The following is a 14975-nucleotide window of genomic DNA, read 5'->3' as shown; positions in this document are numbered from 1 at the left end:
TTTCGAAAGCTGTTTTCTGTTTCATGTTTAATGATTCTCATGACTATGGTGATACTGCCATAAGTGGTGTGAAGGTAATTGTGCTGAGTAGTGTGGATTGTTGACGAAAGCAAACAGTAGGAAGAGACACATTTCCTGGAAACGCATTATCCCATTTGGCTTTGGACACTTTTGAGAATATCTTCTACAGAGAGGAGGGGGAAGTTCAGGTCACATGAACTGCAGGCACAATTGTATTAGGCTCTTAAGAAAGCTTCTTTCCAAATGCAACAGCCTTTCATACAGTACTGCTCCCCCAAGAAGAACCATCCCTCCACCAAGCCCCAGACAGGCTATTTCTCAGTATTTTGCAGGTTGTAGGCAGCATGAGACACATCAGTTGATTTTTCACATTGCATAAAGTAAGAAATTCTGCATTCTTTCTGAAGCAAACACACAGAACTGTCCTAGCAGCCTTTTTTTCTCATTTTTCATTGCAAAGGCTAACCTGGAAGGAATAACTTGCGATTTTCTAAGGAATGGTTTTAGAATGAACAGGCATGCAGTTTGTGTGTGCCTTTCATTTGAGTGTGCAGGTATGCAGGGCTAAGAGAGGAAAAAACCTCATATTTGTTCCCACTGGCACTGACACTTTCTGTGGCACAGAGAATGGAAATGCTAGAAATTATTTTGGCAGGAGTGAATACATCTGTGCATTGAACACAAGAACTGATTTTCAGTGGTAAGAGGCGATGCGTGTGCATCCAAACAAGCTCACAGGAGACTTGCAGAATATATTACATGGAATGTAATTAGGAGAATGCATGTATTGGATTTCTGTCTTTGTTGCCTTTGAATTTTAAACAGGGCTAATTTGTTGTTGACGTTTGTGATTAGGGTAATAACTCTGTTGTTAGGTATGTGTAGTGCTGATAAAAGACATCCAAGGCAAGCTTTCTTGTTCCATTTCGTTTTGAGAACGTTGTTATAGCTCAGAAGGAGAAGAAACAGTGCAAAATTTCTACCCATAAGTGCTTCACTTGGAATATATCTGTTACTAGATGGAGGTGTTCATGCTCCTGTACAAAGAGAGGCTAAAACGTTGGGGCTGTTCAGCCTGGAGAAGAGAAAGCTGTGTGGAGGCCTCATAGCAGCCTTCCAGTATCTGAAGGGGGCCTACAAGGATGCCAGAGAGGGACTCTTCATTAGGGACTGCAGTGATAAGACAAGGGGTGGTGGGTTTAAACTAAAACAAAGGAGATTCAGGTTAGACGTAAGGAAGAATTTCTTTACTGTGAGGGTGGTAAGACACTGGAATGAGTTGCCCAAAGAAGTGGTAAATGCTCCCTCCCTGGCAGTGTTCAAGGCCAGGATGAAGCCTTGGGTTTCATGGTCTAGGGTGAGGTGTCCCTGTCCATGGCAGGGAGGTTGGAACTAGATGATCTTAAGGTCCTTTCCAACCCAAACCATTCTATGATTCTATAAGAGAGCTCTCCAGTTTGTTATTGTTTGGAGAGAGAAGCCTCCCTTCTCATCATCCTCATGCACTGTCACTGTTGTCCTCCTTCTTTCTTAATGAGGAAGTCATTGAAAAATTGCTCTGTGAATTTCTTCTATATAACTTTCATTTGCTTGGTTGTTTTGTCTGCGTAGTACTGTTTCCTTTTGCTTATTGGCTTAAGAGCTCCCTATGAGCAGTTCCTCAAGAAGGACTTGTTACTCTGCAGTGTTTAGGTGCGCAGCCATGCTTATCTCTTGCTGTAACCATCCGTACCACACATGACAATTTCCATCTTCAGAATGCCTGACAGGAGTAAAGAGAAGGCCTGCTCCTGGTATCTCCCACTGTTGGACTAAGGGACCTTGCTGTCACCTGTAGCCAAGACTTTTCCATAGTGATACAGTTCCCTGGTGGCTAAGCTGCAGTCCATCATTAAGCAGCTCTTGGAAACACTGATACTTGATTTTTTACTACACTGATACTTGATTTTTTACTACACAGATGGCAGGCATGCTCTGCAAATTTGCCTCTCTTAAGATGTTCTAGCCAAGGTGCCAGGAGCCACCAGAGGGTCTTGAAATCCTCAGGCTCTGTTCAGCTTTTTGCAGTGAACTTCCCCTCCGTGTCTGGTTGGACTTCAAGTAGCATGCAGGGGATGTGACAAAGGCTGGGGATGCTATTGCAAATACCTGCATCCCAGAGAAATAATGATAGTTGGGAAAAGAGAATGAGATTTGTACATTGTTCATTTTCAAAGACAGCCTCAGCTGCAAGGCATGGATATGGTCTGTCTTCCAGCTTTGGGACTTGGAAGATTCCAAAGATAGCAGTGAAATGGATGAAGCACTCTTTTTGGTTGCCAAGCACACCAGTTACAAGGCCAGAGAAATAATGTCTGATGTTTCAAATGGCCACTAGTGTACCCAGGGGCCCGTAGTGCTGCCTTCCTATGTTGGAAGAAATGGCAAGCACCTGGTGAAATAGAGAGAGGACAACAATTCTTGGTGTATTGTCAGGGCAACAGTTATTTCTTTGGCATTCGTAATAATTCGATAAGCATGAAAGGAAGACCCTTCAGGTGTTTAGAAGGCCACTCTGAGTGGTACTTCTAGGAAGCTTCTTAACTAGCAGTGTGATTAAAATGCAGCTTGTCTTGTAGTTGTAGCTGTGAAGGTATGTACAGAGCACATGATGGATCAAATTCCTCTTTGGTACCTGATATATGGAGGGCCAATAGGGGGAAAACTCATGTGTGTGTGATGGCTTAATTCAGAGCAAACTGATCTCAAAAACCAGTTTAAAACAGTAGCTTTGGTACCTGACCAGTCTTGGGGGTGAATGTATTGTGCTTCATGCTGCTTGGTCCTTGTATTGCATATATACTCATGACCAGCACATGGAGGTACCTTATGCTGGTTCAAGGCACCTTCTACTTGCTCAGCAGTAACACATAATGACATGCAGCAGTTTGCTTGTGTCTGAGGAGGGAGTGCTACTTATGTTTCACATTAATAAAAAAATATCTGTAGTGTCCTCTAGGATATACCTTTTTGAAGAACATGTTCTGCTGCTTTCTGATGTGGCTACATGTGATACAGGAGGTTGTGATGTTTTCCAGTTTATATTCATTACAATGTGACTGTGATGTATATTATTATCCTGACCTTTCATGTGCTACAGTTGCTTGTTTTTTACGTCAGGTATAATTTTAAGGTAATGCTGCTTCTTTACATTTCTATGCATAGTACTTCTTAGCCAAAAGAAGGCATATTATAGCAAAGTATTACGACTTTAATTTGCTCTGTAATTGGTACCATATTGCCATTTATCTGGCTGTTTGTATATATGAATGTCATCTAAGCATATTCCTCAGTCACATGCAGAGACTATATTTCTTAGCCGACAATGTTTAATACCATCAAGGAGAGAAGTGCGTTTGCATCTTCTCTTTGTGTGCATGTTTCTGTTGTTTTTGCTAGAACTTATTATGTGTATTCTGTCATGCTATTTACTTTACCCTGCACTACTGAGACCTTTGCCTCGTTTCCCAGGTTTGGCATTTCATTAATAAATCACAGCTTACAGACCTTTCTGGGGAACAATTGCCTTTTGTAATATTCTACAGTAGTACATAGTTAGAAAGTATGTCTAGCAAGATTCATATGCCACAACACTTCTAGAACAATACCTGCTTCAAAGGCACGGCAAGGTGAATAAGGCTATTTATCGACGGAGTCTATCAGACGAGCTGGAAACCACAGTCATTTTCATAAAAAGTCCATTTAAAATAAATCCTGCTTTCATTTTCCTGAGGGCTCACTTGAATTCCTTCCACACACAGAGAAGGTCAGGACTGATGCTCTTAATCCTTAGCAGCAAGGTTTTTCTGTGCTGCGTCTGTTGTTAATATTTGCTGCGGGGAGAGAGTAATAAGCCAGAAAGACTCTGTTTAGTGGAAGCTGGAGGAAGGGGGAGCAACTTTGTGGGTGCCCTGTGTGTCTCACTGGCCATGTTTCTGCTCTGTTGAGTGCTGCAAGCAGACCAGGTGTGGATTCCTGATGGGGCTGGGAGAAATAGGAAAGCCTTCCCAGGGTGCTTGCTGTGCCAGCTGACACTCAAGTGGAAGAAGGAACCTTCCTCAGTCTGTATGCCACTGCTGTTCTTAATTAAAAAAGCAAACACAAGAGCTGTCAAAATACCTTTTGCATCAGGTTTGTTGGTTTGTTTTTTTTTTTTCCTGGGAGATGCTTGAAATACCAGGTTTGGAGTGTGGTACTCTGAGTAAATATAACAATAGCTGAAGTAGTTCTGATTTGGCTCACTGTAAAGATCTTGCTAAATGGGCTCTCTCCTACAGGAGTTTTGTCACCCTAGGTAGGTTGTTTTCATAGGTGCAGGTAGTTCTGCCGTTATCAGCCTATTAACACAGAATTACTATGTTGTCAAAGATACTCTTTTTGTTTCTACCATTTTCTTCTGGCTTGAGTTAATATTTCAAGGCCCACTGAGGGCTGAAAGGTTTTTTGAGTGGCACAATAGTAGGCGTAATAGGAGAGGATAGGTGGAATTGAGGACTAGGAAATTTATAGCTGAGGGCGATAATGATACTCATTGTGGTTATTTGGTCTTAAATGTTTGAGTGCCAAGCTATTGTGTAATTTTTTTAGGATCCTCTTGTTATGCGTTACCTCTTAAGAGCAAACTCACTGTGAGCAGAGTTGCTTTTTCAGACACCATACTTTTACATACTGCAAGCAGGGAGCATGTGTTTAAATTCCATGGGGATTTTTGCCTTCTTTTTTCCCCCCATGTTGTGAAGCAGCCTGCTGTCACAGAATGAAAGGGAAGAGCAAAAAACAACCATAAGGTCAAAAGCATTATTCTAATTCCTGGAGCAATTTACTGACTTTCCTGTTTCCTTTTGGAATGTTCCACTTCTCTGCAAAGACATACGTGCTCCTGCATCCTGCTCAAATCAGTTTGTCAGGTAGTGTTAGAGGTTGCAGAGATTAGGAATTGGGAAAATGAGTTTATATCTTCAGGGAATTTTGGAAACCTGGGTAAGAAAGACCTTACACAGCTGAGTGGATGGATAGCTGGGAACTACAGGTGAAAAGAAAGCAGTAGCTATTAAAATTTTACTTTAAGATACTAAAATAAAAACTGAAGTATCAGTAGAATGTACTTCTGTGCCTTGCTGTGGGTTATGAGATTGGGAAAGGACTGCTTTCTGCTTTTATTGTGTAATTGAAAGACTGAATTCCAGAGCTGCTAAGCATCCCCAGTTCTCGGTGATGTAACTAAAGCTTTAGGCACTTTCAGGATTTGTAAAAGTAGGCTGTTTTATCTACTGGTACAAACCAGTACTTGCTTCCTTCTGAAAATGGAAAGTGAACGATCTCGTTAAAGTGGTCTGAGATATGTGCCAAGGATTTCCTTCAGATAAGCCTGGGTCAGGAAGTCAATGGTACTTCCAAGGGTTTTGATTTGTTTTCTGACTGGTGTATGTTTGCCTGTACATCAGTTCATGAATAGGTGCTGCTGCTGGTGAACTGCAAAGTAGTTTTTGTGTTGCTGGATGCTTCAACTAGGATCAACATGTCATGTAATTAATAAGCAGTTAGTAGTGATGGTCAAAATAGTGTTGGTAATCCCCATGGTTTTGGACTTTCTGTGAAATACAACATTTGCTTAATTCTAGTCAGTAGTAACTGGGTGGTTTTGTCAAGACTTAGATGATCACCAAGGAAAATAGAGCTATTTTAGGAAGACAGTAAGTTGCTGAAGACTGGCATTCAAGCAGCTGGCGCTACTGAAGATGCCGTTTTTTTTTTTTTTATGAGATGGAAGAATAAAACTCCTGATAAATTGAAGTGATTACAGAATTTGTGGCTTTTTGTAGGAGCAGGCTGATTAAGCCTACTGTCTGAGCCAGGTTTGAAGCTGGGCAGTTACCTTTCCCTTACCAAATGTCTGAGTTTTTCAGACCATCTGTTGACGCCTGATGTTTAGCATATGGGAAGTGGTGGCACAGGCAGCAGAGCGAAACAGCCGCAGGTCCACAGTGCCCTTCTGTTTGGCCACAGAACATAAAGATGTACATGTCTTATCCTGATTTCTGATGGTGACCTGAAGAAGACTATGTTGATGGTACATGGAGCATCGTACAGCTCTGCCATGACCCATTTGGGCCTGCATCAGTAAGGCAGGATTTGGGAACACCCAGTGCTTGCTTCTGCAAGCTCTGCGTCAGCTGTGAAGGAATGAAGCCCAAGGGTTGGTTCCCGATTAGCTTAAGTTTGCTTTTTATCACCTTGTGCAAGAATGCAGTGTGAATTTGAAATGTCCCTTTTAACTTGTATGCGGAAAGTGCAAGAGAGGGGCTTGCAGATCCTGACCTCTTGCCAGGTGAGATGCTGCCAGTGATTTGGTGCAGGCAGATGAGAAGTCATGTTGCTGAGCTGCTTGTGGCTTCACAGTGGACTGGTACAACTACAGCAGTCATGGTACATGAATAAAGTTTGTGTGTTGTTTGCGCCAGCAGTCTGCACAAATGGATGTTAGGAATAAACTGAAAAAATGTAATCCTCTGTCTGTGGCCTACAGTCAGTCATGTAGTTTCTTTAGATTTCTGTATCTCTTTTGATGGATAATGCACTTACCTCCTAGGCCTGCAAGCATTTAAAAATGTGTAATACCAATCATTGCTTTTCTACAGTCACGCACTACCAACTTTCCTGGATACCAGCTTTTCTGTGCTCACAGTCAGATGTTCCAAGCATAATATCTCACTGGCTGCTCTGGACCATCCAGAGCTCACTGGCAGAGGATGATTTATTCTTTTGGTAGGAAGGAAGTCTTTATTGCATGGAGCTCTTGGTTCTAAATGGTGGAGAGGTAACGCTTGCCTCATTCTCAAAATAAACTATTAAGAGGAAGGAATTGAACCCATTTGATTGCCACCTTCCCATCAAACAGGCAGTCACGTGTAAACACCTTCAGAAGCATTCCAAGGTAGAACAGAATTTGCTTGGACTTGTTTGCCCAGCTGCTCTCTTCCCCAAGGTGCAAGTTCATCCAGCTGACAGGAGGGTTCTCCTCACAGCTCCACTTTCCAATGCCTCAGCCCTTCGAGGTGCCAGGGGATGTGAATGTGTGCAAGACTGGCACCTCAGACAATGTTTCTTTGGAGGAAACATAGCAAATGTACAGTGGGCTTATGCAAGTCCATGGTTTATGATAGGTATGTCAACGTAATCTGCATACCTCCTGCACTTGTACTCTGTAGGCTTTGGCTCGTAGGAGACTTGTGATCTAACAGTAGTCAGCAAATAATCTAACTATATTTATTTGTAGCACAGAAATATGTCTTATATGTAATATGCAAAGTTCTCTTTCAGTTCTAAACTCAAGATTTTCTTCATTTTCCCCCAAATTGCCAAGGAAGTAATTTTTGAGATTTATTGTTGTTTTGGTTGATTTTGGCCTTGAATGGATTCTGTTTGAGATAGTGTGACAATTTTCTTGTCTTGCCTTTGGGACAAAAAGTGGTGTTCTTCAGTTCTTCAAGTCTATAAAAAGTAGCAGGTTAAAAAAGTTCTTTATTGTTTTTTTTTGGCTTGTTTTCTTGGTTTTTGTTTTTTTTTGTAACAATATAGTGAAGGCTTAATTGTAATTAGAGGTAGATGTTGGCTTGTCTTTAACAAAAGGAATCATTCCAAGGTTAAATCAAAAGTGGGCTTTTTTTACCCCCAGAGAATTCTGTGACAGATAGGAAGGCAAGTTTGTATTTCCAAAAGAAAGCACTATTTTTAAGAGCAAAGGAGATGTGTCTCTGTAAAAGGAATGAAGTGATCTATAACTTCTATACTAGCTCTTCTTATTTTAAGGAAAAGGGAAGACAAGCAAAATTGCCTACTACTCTTTAAAAGCTTTGACTGCTCCTCCAGGCCATCTTTAGCTCAGCTGTCTCTTAAGTGAGCTCCTATGGCCAGACCAGTTAAACCAAATGAATGGTCCCAATATTTTTTGTTTGTTTGCTTGTGGGTTTTTATGTTTTATTCCCTTAAATATGTAACAAGCTTCATGTTGGGTTGGTTTTTTTTCCTCTAAAAAACACATGGAGGACATCTGTGGCTTGCGCTGGATGGAAGATCCTGCTGCCCTCTGTTCCTGCAGCCCTACAATACCAGTCTCCAATATTCTTGCGCCATTCTCTTGTGCTTGTCTACTCATTTGTAAATCTATCAGTCCCTTCAGGGGGAAGGGAGATTAAAAGGTGAATCTACCAAGTAAATTTTGATAGGGGAAGAAGATAAAGGAAAATACAGTGTCTTATGAGACTTGTGCTGTTAGCTTTTAGCCGTTTACAGTTATCGCCTGCGATACACAGAATCCTTTCAACACATCATGGTTGCATTTCTGTCCTTTTTTCTGTTTTCTCTGAGCTGCCTAGGTGAGTGAATGTTAGCCCTTGCTGAGAAGGCAGGGATGGAGCTCTGCTGTGCCACCAGCCCTCACAAGGCTGGGATAGAAGAATGTTCAGTTCTTCCATCAGGGCAAACGCCGGTTTTGCTCATTATCTAATCAGTCAGTAGAAACTATTTAGGGAAATGAGAAATAAGGTCTGGCTGAGAATTAGGTGATTTTTTTTTTTCAGTATAAATTCCAGGCTGTGGGCAGGGCTTCCTGCCCAGGGGCTCTCCCCAGCCACTCCTCCTGGGCAGGACCCAGCCACAGAGCCAAGGTGTCAAATACATGAAATGTCTGTACAAATTTTGGGAAAGTTAATGGCTTGGTAGAGGAGAGAAACCCAAACTGAGCTCTGGAGTGATCGCAGCATGAGCTCAGCAGTTTGACCTGTTGGCTTGCAAGCAACAAAATCGGGTAAATCTGGCCCTCAAGAACCATCTCTTCACAAAAGCCTCAGCCTGAACTGAATGCTTTTAAAAGGGTAATGCCAGATGTTTCTTATTTCAGAAATAGGTATCGCTAAGGAGGACTCTGCTGCTCTGTGAGGCTGGTTTGTGAGTTGCTGGGCTCCTGTCTCTGAGCCCTGCCTGAGGGACTGAGCTGGCAGCCCCCAGCGGCATTAGAGTGTGACTTGTGGAGAGAGAAAGGGCATGCAATACCATTTTCTCCTTCAGCCGAGATAATTCCTACGTTTTCTTCTTTCCCATTTCATGTACAGGTTTATTTATCTTTCTCCAGAATTCAGTTTCCTTTGCTTATCTGCAGTGCTGCAGCTTTGAATATCACTGTGTCCTTCCTAGAGATGCTAACCAGAGGTTGCTTTCCCAATTACTGACTTAATGAACAACAACTGGATAAATACTTGATAGCTGGTTCATTTGAAATCAAGAGCATATCTTAGGGACAGAGAACATTTTATGCAATAGCAGTGCACTCCTTTTGGTCCAGCATACCTTCTTTGTCTTTGTTGTTAAACCCCCGGAGTTAGAGCAGTGACAGCAAATGGGCACCATAATTAAGCCAGACAAGGTGGGAAGAGACTGTCAAATAGCAGGAAAGAAATGGAGTGTATGTCCAGAAGTGGGTGGCAGGGAAGTTGGAGTTGAGCTAGAACTGATAATTTTCATTCAGAGTTGAGTAATCATTTTTAATCCTCTTTCCTTTTTCCCATTCAATTTTCTATTGTAATTAAAAGCCAAATTGACCATTACCAGTCATCTATGCTCATCAGTTTTATGGATGGTGTCAGCTCCAGTGCTGGGAATAATGTATTTTAGGTGGTGGTGTGACTGCAAGAAGGCAGTAGTAGCTCTCATTTCCAAGACACCGAAAGAGTGAAAAATAGAAGCAGGTAAACAAGGTGCTCTATAACGCAGGTATTGATAAAGAAGTCTGGAGACATAAGTTCTTGTCCTCTCACTGCTTCATGTTTCTTCATTGAGCCAGGGGAAGCCAATGCAGTTTTTTGTGATCCTGTGGTTTAGCTCCTTGAAAGCAACATTAGTGCCTCCTGATGTGTACCCTTGCATTTGGTACCCATAGGGAATGCTCATTGTTTTTCCCAGAGAGTGGACAAATATATTTTAATACTGGGACTTCTGAATTTCAGCCACTGACTAGGCCAGTGGTAACTGGTGTCTGTAGCTGTGCAAAAGCAAGACAGGTTGTACCGCTTGGTCCCACATCACTGATCGGGCTCTATTCCTCTACTCAAAAGTCTTGTTCAATGTTTCTAAATTTAGATCCCTTCAGTAAAGAGAAGTCAATTTGCTCTCCAAAGTTGAGAAATTGCCCACAACAATTAGAAAGGGCTGCAACCATTAAGTGACTCTGGTCGCATCTGTTTCTAAGCATGACAAAGCTTCTCTCAATGGCTGCCAAAGGGTGCTGCAGCAGCTCATGAGGCAGTAGTATGGCAGGGCAGGAAGGCACAGATGTCTGCCTGGGTGATTTAACAGACCCAGTGCTACACTTCTGTTAGCCTGATGATGTTCTTTGGTATCACTGACAGAAAGCATGAGCTTATTCACCCTCTTGGGGTGGAGCTAAATTAACATTCCCGAGGAGGCTTGGGTCTCCCTATGGCTGCAACAGCGGCTGCTCCTAATGGCATCCTGAGAGGCTTGTGTTGGCTGTGCAGATCACAGTTGATTTGAAGTGCATGTGGCAATTCAATTTCTCCTCAAAGAGCAAGCCAACATTAAAGTGAGCTCAAATGAAGGGCATTAACTGAGCTCAAGTGAAAGATGTTAATTTTAGCATCTAGCATGTTTCAAATTTCCAACTCTGTGTGAGTATGGAGACCTCGTGTGTGAAAGTATCATTTCAAGTTTAGATATTGTCTCCAAAGGGATAAAATGACTGCATTGATATGCCATTTGGGGCTAGTTTTCTTTACACAAAATGTGACTGATTGAACAGCTTTTTCTCAGTTAATAAACATTCAGGATTGAACACAGCAGTCTGTGTATGCAATATGCATTTGTGTGTTTACATACAGCCAGAGTGTGGTAGACATGCTAATGTATACATACACGCTATTCTAAACTTATGTATTACCCATTTTAGAATCATAGAATGGTTAGGGTTGGAAGGGGTCTTAAAGATCATGGGGTATATTTTAAGTGTTACTTATGCTATCTCAAGAGAGCTGCATACAATAGAGCTGACCTTGGAAAAGATACCAAGGATAGTAATACACACTGTGGTTAATGTTTGTGCACTTTCTGGACATATGAGAAGCACAAACAGTGTGTTTATATAGAAGAATAGCATCTTGAAATAATTTCTTTTAAATGCAAATCATATCAAATATTAATCTAAGTTACCTTTTTCATATATAAGAAACTCAAAAGGAAAGGGGAAAGTTAGTGGTGAATTGTTGGATTTGTTTAGTTGATATTTGTTTAATTTTGTGTTATTGCAGAAACTGGAACACAAAGAAGTTTTGGTTGGCTTGTTGTTCCTGGTTTTCCCATTCATCCCAGCCAGCAACCTCTTCTTCAGGGTGGGATTTGTGGTGGCAGAGCGAGTCCTTTACATGCCGAGGTAACTATCGCAATTGAATTCCTTTCTAATGAGACCACCATCCCATTTTGTAACAGCAGGCATGATTGCTTCTTTCCTTTTACAATACTTCAAACATTATATTGCTAGTCAGTGTGCTCTCTGCCTTGCAGTTTTGGTGTGATAGCATGAGACATTTTATAGTTGGTTGAGAGCAGGTTTTTTTTGCTGTGCCTGAAACAGCTGAATACAGAGATTAGCTGTTGTTTTTGAAGATAGACCTCCAAGACTCTCTTTCTTAGTAGTATTATCAGCTTACATTGTTTAATGTCTTTACCTCAAGGAAAGTAGCCGAAAAATTAATCTGTCACATTTTTATTGTGGTATTGCTCAGCTTTCCCACTACATTAGGTGGTCAGTACAAACAAAGGTGACTTGCTGTCTTAAAAGGGTGTTGGCATCAGTTGTGAAAATACACGCATGACCTCCTGCCTGTAAGCTATTGACTGCATACACATCTAAAAAGGCAGGATTTGCAGCTGTTGAAGAGGATGAAGAAAAGCCAGCCACTTCTCCATCCCTCAGCCTCTGCCCTGGGTTTTCTCTCAGCTTCCAGTCACTAACAGTTATCACTTCAGCAGTCTGGGTGCTTCTGATTACATTTACTCAAGGACAACTTGGTGTCCTTACTTCTGACATCTCCACAGTACCCAGACCAGAGGCTGAGGTGGCAGTAACAAGTTGTTCATCCAAGATGCCCCAGACTTTGCCCATTTCACAGAATCACAGGATGATTGAGGTTGGAAAGGATCTCTGGAGGTCATCTGGTCCAAACCCTTTGCTCAAACAGGGCCACCTACAGCCAGTTGCCCAGGACTATGTATAGACAGCTTTTTGAATATCTCAAAGGAGAGAAACCCCATAACCTCTCTGGGCAATCTGTGCTGGTGCAGTTTGTTCCAGCTATGAGTATAAATGGTTGTTCTTGGATGCCGCAAGTCAGAAAGCCCAGTTCTGTCCAGGGGTGCAGAAGGTCAGCATCAGTTATCTCTAGTGGGAGCTGCCGTTGTGGAGCTGTTGAAGAAGTACAAGTCTTCAGTTTCACTCTGGATTACTTTGCGATAACTGAAACAATAGTTTTATCCCACAAAATGTTTAAATTGTATTCCTCAGAAAACATGGATCCAAAAATCCTAAGAAAAATGCTTACAGTTGGTCTTTTTCAAAGCCGTATTCATATTCTGATCATCATTTGTATAAGCATTATCACAAAAGGGCTACTTATTGGTGTAAAACTCAGGCTGTGTGGGAGCCGTTGCATTTATTACAAGCTTCTCATGCAATTAGACTGGATATCTGTGCTCTGCTATATACTGATATGCTTTTTTGGGTCAAATCCTGCAGATTTCATTCACATCACTAGCATTACTTTTGTTTGCTGAGAGTATACCTGAAAGTATAGTGAGTGAAAGTTGTTCCGTGGTGTTATTTTGCCAATGATACCCTCAACTAATGGATCCTGCATCATTTCAAATTAACTTGGAAATCAGATTGCTTTAAATTCATGTAACAGAAAATGAGGAAACACATGAAAGAGCAAAGCTATTAAGGAAACAGTCAGCTGAATGCAGGGCTGTGTTGAGTGGTTGCATTTCTGAATCTCAAAAGAACTGCAAAAATACTTCAGCCGTCAGCAGTTCCTCGTCCTCCTCCAGATGAGACTGCTGATATAATGAGAGGAGGGGCAATGAAGAAGAAAAAAGGATATGTTTGTGCAGAGAAAATTAATCAGCGTTAACATGTGTGCATATAGTTTGTATAATGCTTTTCATCTCCCTGAGGGCTTTGCAAATATATGACCTACAAAGTAGGCAATTGATAGATCCTGTTGTTTTTTTTTTATTTTTCCAGGCAGGAAAACTGAGGTAGACGATAGATTAAATGATATCTCTGGAGCACAGGGGATATCTCTGTGTCAGAATCCCCTGATATCTCATACTTTGCTCAGATCACTCATGTCCTGGTTTGCAGTATTTGGTGTTTGCTCCTACCGCAGGCTGGCAGGCAGCTGGCATGAAAAGGGAAGGCAGACTCTGGCAGTTTGTGGGAATGGTGGGCAGTTTAGTTTCCAGCACAAGGATCTCAAGAGAGCTGAGCTCTTGGCTACGAGTTACCGAGAAATGGTAACTCTTGCATCCTGTTGGTGCAAAATGACATGAGTGGTGAGGGGAGCTTCTGTGAGCGTTCATGGAAGAACAAAAATAATGTGGGGGGGGTTTGTTTGTTTCTGTTTGTTTGTTTATTCCTCCCCTCCCCCCTCCCCCCCTTGGGAGCATGTCAGTTTAATAACGATGGCTTTAGGAAGCACTTATGTTCTTTATGAACAGCCTTTAGCAGTTTCTTATATTACATCTTGAAAAGGGATTTTCTTATTCCTTACTATTCCTTCCCAAAAATTTAGTGTGTCAGAGGTGGTTGTTCAGCTATATTTAGACAAAAGTTCTCAATTAGGTGGAAAGAACTCAGCTCAGTGATCTATGGTTTTGGGCTTATGCTGGAAGGTGCTTTTCTATCTCTGTTTCAAGTAATAGCCTTTTATTAGTATTTATGGATGTGACAGTTGTATATGCGTGTCGCAGCCTGAAGCCCTAATTCGGTGTTGCACAGTAGTTACCTGGGCAAAATGTCAAGCATTTTCTTTTCAATCTACGTTAAGTAAGGGCCCGAGGATTTATGTAAAAGATGTTGTAAATAGAAAGGAACAGGGAATAAGCCTTTTGCTTGATGTCTAATTATATGGCTGGGCCTTGCCTTCTGGGGATTGATGAGTATTTGGAACAATTCCTCTTCTGTCTGCAAGCTGTGCCTCAGGGAAGAGGGATATAAGCTAAGTCAAAATGGTTGAATGTTTTCTTTAATTGGCTTTAGCAAACCACAAATATTTGGAGAAAATATTTCTTGTATTTAGTTTTTATTTGGGGCTTACAAGCACTTATTTGTTAAAATCAGGATTTTTTAATAATAGTATTACTTTTGCCTGAAAAAATTCAAAGGCAAACTATTTGTATTTCAATTTCTAATTTTCATTTTGTTGTTGTTCTCTTATCCTTAAGAGGGGAAAACTTGTTTTCAGGAGGGCTAGGGGGATGGATTACATATCTTGGAAGTGTTAGCCAGGATACAACTCTCTAGACCACAGTTTTCCGAAGAGATATCACAATAAATAGCTGGATCAGTGAAAGACTTAAATCACTATTTTTTTTTCCCCTCTTCAAAACGTAGATATAATAACGCTTGCTGCCTATCTGCTAATGTGCTCAGAACACTACAGACAGCCTGATTCTTTGAAAATCAGGAACAGCTATGTACATGCAGGTATTCTGAGCTGTGAGCATTTGTCTGTCCTTAGTGCTAGCTTGTCCTCTGTGTTGCCTTTCACCATGCAGAAACTGGAGACGTAATGCAAACTCCTCGACCATCCAGGGGCTGCCTGCCCTATTGACACATCAGCAGAGTT

At 41.5% G+C, this 14975-nt stretch overlaps 1 protein-coding gene across 1 annotated transcript in view; it reads left to right on the top strand.

Moving 5' to 3' along the window:
• The window catches only part of TMTC1 (transmembrane O-mannosyltransferase targeting cadherins 1), a 147213-nt gene that overhangs the window by 74654 nt on the left and 57584 nt on the right, over positions 1–14975 (top strand). Inside the window, exon 9 of the mRNA XM_057427857.1 lies at positions 11379–11500. Within this exon, the coding sequence (XP_057283840.1) occupies positions 11379–11500 (122 nt within the window). The remainder of the gene's footprint in view (positions 1–11378; positions 11501–14975) is intronic.

This window comes from Pezoporus wallicus, unplaced genomic scaffold, assembly GCF_028554395.1.
Source record: "Pezoporus wallicus isolate ANWC-B61680 ecotype Strahan unplaced genomic scaffold, APGP_CSIRO_Pwel_v1 contig_2908, whole genome shotgun sequence".
NCBI classification, from domain to species: Eukaryota; Metazoa; Chordata; class Aves; order Psittaciformes; family Psittacidae; genus Pezoporus; species Pezoporus wallicus.
This window is presented reverse-complemented; position numbering and strand designations above follow the sequence as displayed.